Source organism: Rhea pennata, chromosome 9 (assembly GCF_028389875.1).
Source record: "Rhea pennata isolate bPtePen1 chromosome 9, bPtePen1.pri, whole genome shotgun sequence".
Lineage (NCBI taxonomy): Eukaryota > Metazoa > Chordata > Aves > Rheiformes > Rheidae > Rhea > Rhea pennata.
The window spans coordinates 13749884-13762481 of NC_084671.1; the positions used below are offsets into that span (position 1 = coordinate 13749884).

Consider the following 12598-nt stretch of genomic DNA (forward strand, 5'->3'; position numbering starts at 1 on the left):
GGTAACAGACCTTTAAGTTCTTCCTGTGCATGGAGCTGACTGTAACAAGGGGATTATCTACAAGCAATCCGGTCATACCACTTGCGTTAGGTGTAGCTGCTGCTGAATGGCAGAGGGATTAGAGGAAGCTGCTAGGCAGAGCAGAGACTGATAGGAGATAATCTGAGCTGTCCCCTTGGAGGGACAAGATTCTGACTAAACACCATATGTGTGAAGGACTGCCAGTACAGCTGGAGTGATCTAGGATGCCACTTCATTCTTGGTAAGAGTACCATGGTTCTCTAGGCAGAGGCCTGTCAGACCTCAGACTGAGTCTTACCCCAATTTATTTAATGTGTTTGCTTTTTAATAAAATGGAGATATTATTCCCTTCGCTGGTTTTTGGAGATTTTGCTTTCTGCTACAACCCCCTCCCTACTTGTCAACAGAGCAGGCACTGGGACTCGGGTTATCTGGAGGGGCAGAGCCTCCCTGGGGTCTCTTAGGGAGAGGAAGTGGGAAATGGGCTCAGCCTTCCTCTCCCCTCCTGTTCTTTGGGGGTGTGCTGGGAAACCTGACACAGACCCATGGGAAGAGAGTTCCTCTTGGCTGAGGGGTTGGAGAGAGGCATCTGATCCCACCAGTGAAACAAGAACCATGGGACAATTAGGATAAATGCTGGAGATCACTCATGCCAAATGTGGTAATACAGACTTTGTCTGCTTATATGCTCCAGGTGAGGTACTTATTTACAGTCAAAACACTAAACAGGGTCTGTCAGAGTGACTCACCGTTCTCGGCAGAGCCTGGAGGGGCTTAGGCATTGCTAAACCCTAAGTCCTCCTCCTCCTATGTCCTACGTTTCCCCAGAGGACATCTCCTTGCACTGTTTCTTTTCTTCTGGAAAAAAAATGAATTACCTGTCGCACACAGGTTAAAGAGAACAAAGTTGGACTGTGGCTGTGAGCCTTCCTTCCCCACCAGCTCCTTTGCTGAAGGTTGGACCTAACCTGTGCTGGGCAGGGTGTTACTCGGGTTCAAAGGCCCTCTCAAGCTGCTGCTTTGTGTGAAGCTCCTGTGGGCTCCTTGCCCAGAAATCTCTCAGCTGTGCTGCCCTTCCTGATGTTGCCTGCTTGGCTTGCAAGCATTAGCCACGTGATGTGCCTATCCCAACAAACTTTTTCACATATGATTTAATTTCCTTCCCTGAAGGGAAGTACGCATTAGCATGCAATAGCAGTGATAACTCCTGGGCTCATCTGAGATTTGACCTGGATGTGTTTTTATTTCCTAGTTTGGTGGAAAAAAAATACAACTACTGTTTATAAGATCACTATGAGGGGAGGGGAAAAGGTGGGGTAAGATGTAAACAGGAAGGCTCTGGCACAGAGTTTTGCAGGTTTGGCACAGTGCAGCTCACCAAGCACCCAAATGCCCAGGTGAGCCAAGCAGAGTACTCGGAGCTTTCCAAGTAATTTGAAAAGCTGCTCTCAGAGCGGCAACGAGTCTGCAGGCTGTAACGGAGCTGGTGCTCGGAGGGAACCCGAACCCGGGAAGTCAGTCCACTCCGACCACAGCCGCCTGCAAACCAGAAATCATCGCGCTGCCCTCGGAGAGCGGCTCCTGAAGCCGCCAGCCCTCTCGCACCTCCAGGAAAGAGGGAAAATGAAAATAAATTAATAAAGCCGGGGCGCTTGGAGGCTGCCCTCCTCGCTGAGCTCCTTCTGCGGAAGCGCTGCTGGAGAAGGGGAAGAGAGAAAAAAAATAATAAAAAGGAAAACAACCCCAAAGCGGGGAGCCCCCGGGCCGGGGGCGGCGGGCGCAGCCCCCGCCCGCCCGCGCCGCTCCGCCCCGCTCCGCCCCGGCGGCTTTCTGTCCCCTCTCTCGCGCCGTACGCCCGGGCGGCTACAGCGTATCCATCCGCGGGCAACTTTGTAGCGCGGGCGCGGGCGGCGCCGCCGCGGCTCCGGCTCCGGCTCCGCTGCGGGGCTCGCCCGGCCCCCCCCGCACCGCGCTCAGCATGGCCGAGGTCGGCATCGACCAGTCCAAGCTCTCCAAAGTCAAAGAAGGTAGGATGCCCCACGGGGCGTGGGGGGTTCCCGCGCGTGGGGCCGCGCGGGGCGTGGGGGGGGCGAGCGGGGCTGGGGCGCCCCGGGGTCCGGGCGCGGCGCGGCGCGGGGAAGCTCCGTATTCTGGCGTTTAATTAGTTAATTATCGCGTTTATTCTCGTTTCGCGGCGGGGAGCCCGGCGGCGCCGCGGGGAGGCTCCGGCGGCTCCCGCGGAACCGCCCCGCCCGGGTCGCCGCAGATGTCGGTTCGGGCCGTAAAACGGGAAGGCGGGAGGGGCGCTCCGCGAGGGAGAAGGCAGCGTCTGGCCTCGCGGGGCCCCCCGGGCGTCGCTCGGGTCCCCGCTCCGGCGGGTTTGCTCCCAGCGTCAGCGTTTGGGTCGGAGGTGTACGAAGGAGCCGCCGCGCGGGGGGGGGGAGGAGGAGGAGGAGGAGGAGGAAGGCGGGGGCTCTTTGTTCGCGCGGCCCCGGCGGCGGCGGCGGCGGGGGTTGGGGGGGAGCCCGGCCGCAGCCCCAGCCGCAGCCCCAGCCGCGGCCCCGGCCCCGGCCCCGGCCCCTCGCCAGCGCCGCCGGAGTTCGCTGCCAGCGCTCGCCCGGCCTCTCAGCCCTGGGGCCGCCGAGGAGCAGGTCCGCGCCCCGCCGTTCCCGCTCGGCGGGGTTGCGCCGCTGAACTCCGGGCCGAGGCTGAGGACGGGTGTCCAGCAGACCCGGGAATGCTGCCAGCTTTGCTGGTTTGGAAGGGACCACTAACGCTGAGGTCCTGCTGGAAAAGATTTGAGCCTGCGGGCTACGTGAAGGCTTCGCCGGGCGTGAAGCTCCGGAGAGCTGGACGCGGCACCGAGCAGCCTCGTCCGCCCGGCAAAACCCGCGTGTGCTCGGGCTGCGCAGGGAAGGGCGCCAGCGTCGCCCGCTGGCTCGGTGTCTGGCTGCGGTTCCCGCGTGTGGCCGCCGGCTAAGCATGTGTTCAGCACACTGATTCACCTTCGGCTCAGCCAGACTGTGCCCCAGCTTCCCTGTTAGGAAAGAGTGGTGTCTGCTTCGCATGTGCGCCTTTCAGCTTAATTAAAGGTGCCCTTCACCTACTTCGGCCAAAAAAAAAAAAAAAAAAAAAAAAAAAAAGCATCATACAAGGCAGGGTCTGTTCTTTCAGACATTGATATAAAACGGTAGAAACTCTACCAAAACTGCAGTTATGGATAGTACCTAATGCCTGTCTAAATGCAGCCATCATTTGTTTTACTTGCTGCTGGCCTTTTTTTCTGTTTGCCTGTTTGCTTTTTTAATTCTTACAAAATAACAGCCGTGAATTTGATGACTCAACTAGTCTAGAGTAGAAAGCATATGTCTACAAAGGGAGCTTGTGGTTCCTTTTGATGACTCCTCATCCTTTAATGCTTCTTCTGTTTATAGCTAGTGGAAGAAAAGTAATGTTCATTTGCTGAACTTCTGCAGTTTACTGCTAGTCCCATTAAGTCATTAACAAAATTGTTATTGGCCATTTTAATGTCACCAAGATCTAATCCTTACAGTCTGTCCACATGTGGTTACTCAAGAAAATGAATCTCATTAACCTTTCCAGTGGGTTGATTAAATTGAATTAAATTTCTGTTTAGATGCTCTTATTCAGATTTTAAGTAACTTTAATTTGATTTAGCTTAATTCATTTCTGAAGTGAACTAACTGAACTGAATTAAGGTTGCTCACATGGTGAATAAAAGTGTTTACAGAGATGTGATGTAGTTCAGCTGGACTCTTGGAAATTTGCACCTATGGTTAGCATGGGTTAAGTTCCATAACAGTCCTTGTACGAGCGTCCTGGTAGGACAATCTGTTGTTGTGTGATAGCAATTGGATTAAAGGAGTGTCCCAAAGCATCCACAATGGGCAAAATAGATAAAGCTGGAGCTGTGTTCTGCAAAGCTTCAGGCATGTTTTAGGTTTTACTGATATTTGTTTTTATTGTGGTAGAAAGTGTTGAAACTCAATTATGCTTTGGATTAGGTCTCATGCTCAATGTTAGTGCCAAATGAGGAAAGAAATGCATCACCTTCCATACCTAGGGAAATATTTATTGTTCCTGATACAGAAATCATTGTTGATTTTCCCCTTGAAAACCTTTCCCTTTCTTCATTTTTGGGTAAAGGTCAGTTTAGTCATTCATTAACAATAAAGAATAGTTCTGCTGCATTTTTTTTTTTGTGGTTCAATTACTTTGTTCTTCACTGATTCCCTTTGGGGAGGATTGCTTGTGTCCCAGTTCTCCTCAGCTACAAGAAGCTGGTGCTGCCCTGCTCTTCAGTTGTAGTTTTGAAAATTCTTGTATAAACTAGGACATTTTGTGCAACAATGGCAGTGAAAGTCTGAGGACCATGTGCCGAAGGAAAACTTCTCTCTTTCTCTCTCTCTCTTTTTTTTTTTTTTTTTTTTTTTTTTTTTTTTATGTGGAGGGGCCTGATGTGGATGGTCTTTTGCTTGTGAAAAGTGCTTTGGCCAGTCCATTTTATTTTGAAGGCTGAGGGTTAACGGTATCAAATATACCCTCAAGATGCTCTTCTGCTAGCACAGACTAGACTGTGGTGCTGCGGCCTGATGTTACCGAGCCATTTTTCCACGGGATGTAAAGTGGAGGCTCTGACCGCTGTGGTCAGTGATGCTTTTGTAAGTTACTTGTGGACGGTTTTGGTGTTGGTTGCAGTATGTGGACTGAGTTTCTCTGCTTGTATTTCTACTTGCCTTTTAAGTGTCTGTGACGTTTTTCCCTTCTCACAAAACAGCTTTTGCTGAGTGCTTTCTTATCCCTCCCCAGGGGATTACTCAGTTGTATGTGTATAGACCTTTATTTCTAGAAAGATCTAATTTGTGAGCCTTTAGGGAACAAAAGCATTCTGGAAATAGTATTTTAATTAGTTACTTATGAAGCAACAACAACAGAAAAAAATTGTTATAGCTCTACTTGATCTCTAGCTGTTGAATCTTCTTTCTTGTGATCAGATGCGTTTCTAGAAGTTAAAGAAGAGAGAGGGATGCAATTTCTCCTCCGCTACCTCTTTTAAATGACCTCTCTGTCACAGATCTCTGCACCAGCTCCAAGTGCTAGGTATTGCCTCTTGGCCCCAGAAGATACCTTTGCCCCAACGTGGGCAGGCAGTCTGCAGTCGAAGCTGTGCAGGGGTTCCCAGGAAGGTTTCTTGAAGCTGTGCAGATCTCACCTCCATCTGGAAGACGGTTATGTATCTGCTGGCCTGTCTGTCAGGGCCCTCTTTGCTGAAGGCTGAGGTCTGTGGTGCTAGTTTTGCAATGCAGGCACCTGCCTGCTCGGACAGAGGCTCAACTCCCGTCCCAGGTTGGCCTCGGAGAGCAGTCGGCTGTTAGCAGTGGCAGGTAAAATGATGAGAGTTTCCTGGTGTTTGTGCTAGTTCTAATGCTCTGCAAGAAGAGTTTAAAAAAAAGTGAGACCTTGTGCAGCAGCATGTGGCTCTGGATCCGTGGAAAACTGCACTGGCTTAAGCAATTTTATTTGGTTTCTTTTTTTAAAAAAATAACATTATAAAGAAATATAAGGGCAGTGTATCTGTACAAGTCATTAGAATTAACCCAGCCACATTGCTATCACTTAAGCTTCAGTGTTGACAAAGGCTAATTGTTGCTGCTACCCGCACGCCAAGAGACACAAACAATGCTTGCATTATGATTTTCACTCTGTTAGGCATCTAATTTGACTTTATGAAGATCCTGAGCTGTACTTTCAAATGCTGCTGGTTCTAGTCTGCAGTCAAATAGGCCAGTTTCCCAAATGTGGTAGCAAACGATGCAACCCGACTGCTGCCCTGGAAAAACAGGAAAGGCTTGAGTTTTTATTTTCCATTTTGGCAGGGCTTTCTCTGGAGCAGGCAGACTAGCTGGCTTTCTTTTGTCCTTAACATAAACTGAATAAAAGGTTTTTGTAAGCATCAATCTTCCTCTTCTTCCCAGCTGCAGCACCTTCCCTCTGACCTTTACAGCTTAATGTGACCTTCACCGAGACTCTCGGGGTTAAAGCCTCCTGGTTGCTGACTTGCCACATGACAGACGAGTGGGTGCCAGCTTCGAAGTCCGACATCTCAGACTCTCCTAGGACAGACTGACTGATGTTTTTGGCTTAGATCTGACCTTTCGGTGGCTATGTGTGCTCAGCAACATGATGGTGGAGGAAAGAAGCTTGATGTCTGTCAAAGATGAAAGTGTGTTCAGAAAGCTTTGACAACTGAACGGTGTTTGATGAGGAATGTGTGGGGAGCGATTCTGCTTCAGGCTTTTCAAGGGGGCTGGTGTTGGGGGGTGAAGTGTTATCACTCACATTTCACCATACTCATGGGAAGGGAGGGTTAGTCTTTAACTAGATTAGCGTAACCAGGACAACAATTCTGAGAGGCGCTGAAGATCAGCCAGGTCATTGTGAAGCCACCTGCACTATACCCCTTTGCTCTTGGTTGCGTGTGTGTTTTTTTTGTTTTGTTTTTTTTTTTTTTTTGTTTTTTTTTTTTTTTTTTTTTGGTAGCATGATGTGCAGCATCACATTTCTCTGCTTTGTGACTTCCTCTGAGAAGCACTCTGGAAAAATTCAGGCAAGCTGGATGGCTTGAGGGCAGTAATGAGGTGGGGGGTGATAAGACATAAACTCAGTTATAAAGGCTTTTTTTTCTAGGTCACTGGTTCATGTCCAGCTCGTCTGAGTAATAGGAGATTTTTTTATTTATTCTCCTTCCTCTCTTCCCCAACTCCACCAGTGTGTAGGAATTCAGTAGCAGAGGCCATTTCACTTCTGGCTAAAGCTGGGTGAAAGTTTTATTATGTGTTCAGTTGTTCTGGGTCTGCAGCGTTTGGCAGAGGAGAGGGGCAGGATTAGCATTTCAAGCTCTTGGCTCTAAAGCTCAGCTCTGAGCAAGCAGGTCTGCCTCCTGCTATCCCTTAAATCCTCAGTGCTGTCATCTGTGAGCTGCCGTGGATGCTGCACCAAGATGACAAGATTGCCCAAAAAGCAGTCTTTAACTGAGAGGAGCTTCCAGACTCACGTTAACCCCTTCTGCAGGCCAAGGCATTTCCTTAGTTACCAATAAGCAGAGAAGTTTTTAGGCTGGGGAAAGGGGCATGCAGTTTGTTTTGCCCTTTCTCCTGGGGTGGCAGGGAGGCTAGGACACCTTCTCCTGTTTGCGATTCTAGGATGTGGGCATTCACCCCTTGTAGATCTTTGAGTAATAATGCCAGTTGGATAGCGTGCTGCAGACAGCGTTGTGTTTGCTGTGGTTGCTGGCCTCTGTTTAATCTTTAATTTCCAGCAACCATGAGCAATGTCAGAGGGTTCCTGCATGCTTGGTTAGAGATGGTGGCCACACAGAGCTGGACAGGCCAGCTGTGTCCTCACTGGGACTGCACAAGGAAAATCTTGCTAGGGAAAATGATGAGATGTGCCTTGGGGCTGTGTAAAATGTCCCTGGTATACTGGAATAGGCCTTGCTTTTTGTCTGGCTCAGGTACATCCAGTTTGCATGAACATAGTAATTTAAAGGACAAAGCAATGTGTTCCCTCCCTGCTTCCTCGCCCCCCTTCCCGGAGTGCCTCCAGCTGACCAGTTTCCCACTCACTGACTTGTTATTGCTCCTCTGTGCAGGGTTGGTTTGAAGGTGGAAGACTGAGGGATGAGAATGCCCTAGGTTTTAGATGGTTAGGTCTGCTTTCTTACCTGCCACTCTGCCAGCTTGTCCTTTTGCCTTTCTCTTTTTAAAGGTAATAAAGATTTTTTTTTCTTTCTCTCTTCTTTCCCTTTCTCCTGTTGGCTTCTTTTTTAACAGTGAGTTGGACACCCTGCACACTTGTCTGGGTGTTTCCACCTAAGAAAGCAAAGCTCCCATCTCCCCAGAATCATGTGCATCACATGCTCCATGTTCACCTTACCATGGTGGCTTATCCCCCAGACGTGATCAGACCTCAATGAAGTCTGTTGACACTTCATATATGCTTCACTTTTAAAATAGAAATTGGAGCCTTCCCAGGAGAGAAGGCTCTTTATACGAAAAAGGCACCACAGTAGTCGTAAGGTGGGTGTTGTATGGCCTCAGCGCTGTGTTGCAGCTAGGAGAGCCATTCAGTTGGGCTGCACTGAGCCCTGCAGTATGGGCTTCTGAGGGCAGGAGAGGGTGTATACCCCATGCTGCACACATGAGATACAGCCCAAGGGGAAGGCAGGGCTGTCACCAGCCTTACATTCAGCAAAGGAGGTCAGTTTGGCCTAGGATCTTATGAAAATGGATCAATAGCTGCAGGTAGCCAGTGGATTAAGCCATCAGCCTTGTGATTGAATATTACTGTACCTGAAAAAAAGGCACAGAGGAAACCCTGCTTAGACCCTCAGCACAGTCCTGTTTGTACCTGAGGATTTTGTATCAGACTCTTGAAGCTCAGATGATGCTTACTGTACTTGCATACTAACCTACTCTGCTACTGATGTGATGATAAAAATAATTTGATCTTTTTGGGTCAATGGTGGTGGTGGCTTGGTTTGCATATTCCTTACAACACTCACTGCGGTGAGTGCTGTTTAGGACAGAAAGCTGAAGTGAGTTATCAACTGAGTCACTCTTTTCACTTCTCTTTTCAAAGACTGCTTAAAAAATGCAGACAGAGCTTTGAGTTCATGTGTTTGTACATGCATGTTTATCTTCTCCCAGCAGCTTTGCTGAACAAGATTCTAGAGGAACTGTCTTACAAGGAAATGTTACATGGGCAAAGTGTATGATGTTCAGCAAACGATGACAGAAGGGAAGAGGATGTAATTAGGCAAATATTTGAAGGAATTGTGTGACAGACATTTCTTAAGGACAGTGACAAGACTGACCCAAGAAGTAATAGGACGACAGGGAGGAAAAAATCAAATGCAGACTGCAGTATTTCCTGGCAGTGAGAGGTGTTTCTTTGCAGAAACCTTTGCAAAAGAGAGGGTGGATGTAGTGTGAACCCCTTGCAGCAAGACAGGGCAAGACACTGGAGCGTGCCCTAGCAGGAAACATGCCTAGCACAGGAGCTATCATTGCTAAGCTGGCTGGAGGTGGCTGGGGCAGCGCAGACCTGGCTCGGAAACAGCTTACTCCATGGTGTAGGAATGGCTTTGCACTGTGAAAGCATCCGAGACTCTCGTATGTGTCTGTCATGGGTATGGTAAACATTACTCATGGGATACTGATAGAATGAAATCTTTCCCTCTGTCCTGAAGTTCATTTTATGATAACATGGTGCTTGACTCAGGAAGAGGTGGGATTTATGTCCCAAATTCAAGAGTGCCTCCAGGAGTAATAGGCAGTACCACAGGGTGAATGGCTAGGCACTGTGGTGAAGCAATGAGGACAGTAGGGAAAGACCTGGGAATTTTCCAAGCCACCAGGATGTTGGCTTCTGTGGCACACAGCAAGCACTGCAGCTCAGAGAGCTCAGCTGTCCTACTGGTGATTCAGTCGGCACCAGGTTTCTGAAGGAAGCTGGTGTTGGAAAGAGGCCAGCTCTCCTGACCTTAACTGTAGTGCTTGAGGGGCTGGTCCTGGCTGGACTGTATAGCCTGGCTAGCATTTCTTATCCTTTGTACCATGGGGTGGAAGAGAAAAGTTAGGTCCTGATCAAGTTATTCAGTTATCTCTTACTCTAGGCTCTTGGCATTGCCCACACTGCCAGCTCTGGCTGCGTAACAGGGGAACTTATTATTTCCTGATTTTAATCTTTTTAAAGGTGTGGCTGAAGTGGAGCTATTTTTGTGGACTCAGGGAGCAGGCATTTAAAAGGATGATGGTCTACTGCTTTCTCATGCTTCACAGTGCATGAGTTGAGCACAGATGCCACAGAGCGGTTTGCTCCAGGTTTGTGCTGGGAGCATTGCCTCCTTGTTCATCTGGCCCCAGAGGCCAGGGACATGTTCTTGCCCTCGTATGCAACTATTTTAAAGCTGTATTTGCTCTCAGGGCAGAGTGCCAATGCAAAGCTATGGCAGGAAGAAGGACATACATTGTTAGTGCTCTAACCCTACAAACCAGCAACTGTTTTGTAGATGGACATGAAGGTTTAGCTGGTCTAGGACAAACTCTGATACTTGATGTTCTCCAGAGGTGGCTAATATAAAGTTAGAGAACTTAAACGAGGGAAAGGGGACGAGGGGAGAGGGAGAACCTGAGAAGAGCTGGCAGAGCAAAGAAAAGGGGTATTGAAATGAAGCAGAGCATTCTTGGTGTGCAAGACTTGGGAAAATTTTCCTTATGGACTAGACCTGCAAAGAGTGCTCCTCTGCAGCACTGGCAGCAGTTGAATGGGTGCAGAGGGGAGAGACCTTGCAGCCTGGCAGCTGCCTTTTGAGGAAAGAGGAAGCTGATAGAAATCTGTGCTGGAGTCATGGCTAACTGTTGCATTGGTTCAGACACTTTCTGCTGGGATGCAGCAGTTGGTCAGGTTTTCGGCAAGCTGGGGAGACTGCCCTGAGGCACATGCTGGTGGACCTCTACTTCACTTTGTATCTAGTCCGGCTAAATAAAACCTGGTTTGTAAGTATATTCAGTATATGCACTAATGCTGTGGTCTGTCCTTCCAGCTGTAGCTCTGCTTCAGCTACAGGCCTCTGAGCAGTCTTGGGCTTGACTCTAGTCACTGGAACACTAAAAGGAAAGAGGTGTTTTCAAGAAAGTCTTTCTTCTGCTTTGCTCTATCCAGAGATGTTTGTTTCTCCAAACTAGTGCTGGTGGTGTACAACCTCACTGCAGGGTTTTAAGAGGAACTGGAACTCTTTTTGGCAGCTGGCACTTCTTACATGGGGTTGAGGTTTTCAGAAGGAGTTATTTCAGTATAACCAATCACAAAACTGTCTGAATCATTATCAGAGGGATATTGAGAGCTTTCTTGCTGAATCCCATCTCTCTTGTTTTTTACTAGGTTATTTCTTAGGACTGAGCCGGAGGAAAAGCTTGGGAGAGATGACACTTTGAATTATCTCAGCTCCAGCCTGTCTGCCTTCCTCTTTCTAAAGCTGCTGTGTGAGCTTATTCACTGCATTCTGATACTGGGGGTTTAGATATGCTAGTAAAGCATCCATGCTGCCAGGTGCTAGGGTTCCTGAATGCCACCCTGAACTGCAAAGTGAAATTGCCAGTGCTCTGCAGAGAAATTACTAAAATGAGCAAGGGGTGTAGGTCTCTGCATTTAGCAGAGAATAGGAGGTTTTGCCTATCTGGGAAATCCAGGATATCCCTCCAATGGTTCTGTGCAAAAGAAAATTGCTTAAATGCTGAAATTAAAGTTACTTAACAGATCAAAGCACAATACAGTGATCACCACTGAGATGGATGTGGGGAGAGGCAAAGCGTATAGTGCAGATTTCTTGAGATGCAAGCCCTATACCTAAAGAATTTTCTGAATGGGTGACTATTCTGACTAGCCCATGAAAAGAGCCTGAGTGTATGTGTTTTCTTTCCTCTTTCTTGCATCAGTTTAAACAAGTAATGTTGGACTTAAAAACTAAAAAGCTGTCATGATGTCCTGTCTGCAAAAGTTCCCCCTCCCCCCACAAAAAAAAAGTAGTGTCAATTGGTTGATGGGGCACTTCTGAAGACACCTTTGATAACTATGACAGTGCTCATGAGGTCATCTAAACCAGAGTTTTGACCTCTTCTAGTGAAGATAGCTGCTGTCCCTTTCTCTTCTGACCTGTATGGTGGTTTGCCCTTAGGTGAAGTGAGGGTAAAACATAGCTGGGGGGGCAGTCGTTCTGCTGTAGTCCGTGGTTGTGGGGCAGTGGTGGAACTCGACCACTAGGAAAACTTCCCTCTGGTTTTACTGCTAGTTGTTCATATTACACACATTGTGTTGGCTCCTGAGTCTGTGGGAGATGGCTGAGTCAACTGCAGCTGTGTCAGATAATTGGGAAGATGACTGCAGAGGAAAGTTTTATTCTCTGTAGTGATTAAGACTTACCTCTTCCACACACAGACTGAACTAAGTCACAAATATTCTGAGTAAAATATTTGGCTGCTTGAGGTCTACTATATAGCAATGATGTTGAACTAGATAAGTCATCTGAGTGATACATCTGCCTTGAGGTTTTTATCTCTGTCTACCTGAGTGTTATTAATAGTCCATGATGTGATGACTGAGCTCACGAGTGACCTTTTCCTTTTGGGGCTATGCAGTCTTGCACATGCTGATGGACACTGGAGTGCTCAAGAAAGAGCTGTGGAGATGATAAAGTTGTGTTCTGAGCCTGGCAGATAATGGCAAGAGGCTCCAATTAACGTATAGCGGCTTATACATCTACTTTAGAGTGACAAAATAGTGTACGTGCTCAATATCTCCAATAAGCAAACACTCCTGGAACAGGAGGCAGCAACTATAGCAGCAATGTTGACTGCAGGACTCTTTTTTTTTTTTTTTTGAGAAATTCTTGTAACTTTAAGTACTTCATATCATCCAGGACTGAACTGGACCTTCCTGAAAGAGCTGAATTTTCAAAGCATAGGTTGCTAGTACTCTTGAAGGATCAAAGCCATTT

General features: G+C 48.0%; 1 protein-coding gene across 2 annotated transcripts in view; it reads left to right on the forward strand.

Moving 5' to 3' along the window:
* The first annotated feature begins 1930 nt into the window (after positions 1 to 1930).
* Positions 1931 to 12598, forward strand: part of CCDC50 (coiled-coil domain containing 50) — a 45324-nt gene continuing 34656 nt past the window's right edge. For both annotated transcript variants that reach the window (XM_062582292.1, XM_062582291.1), the window contains exon 1: positions 1931 to 2048. In XM_062582292.1, coding sequence (XP_062438276.1) covers positions 2000 to 2048 — 49 coding nt within the window. In that variant the 5' untranslated portion in view covers positions 1931 to 1999. The remainder of the gene's footprint in view (positions 2049 to 12598) is intronic.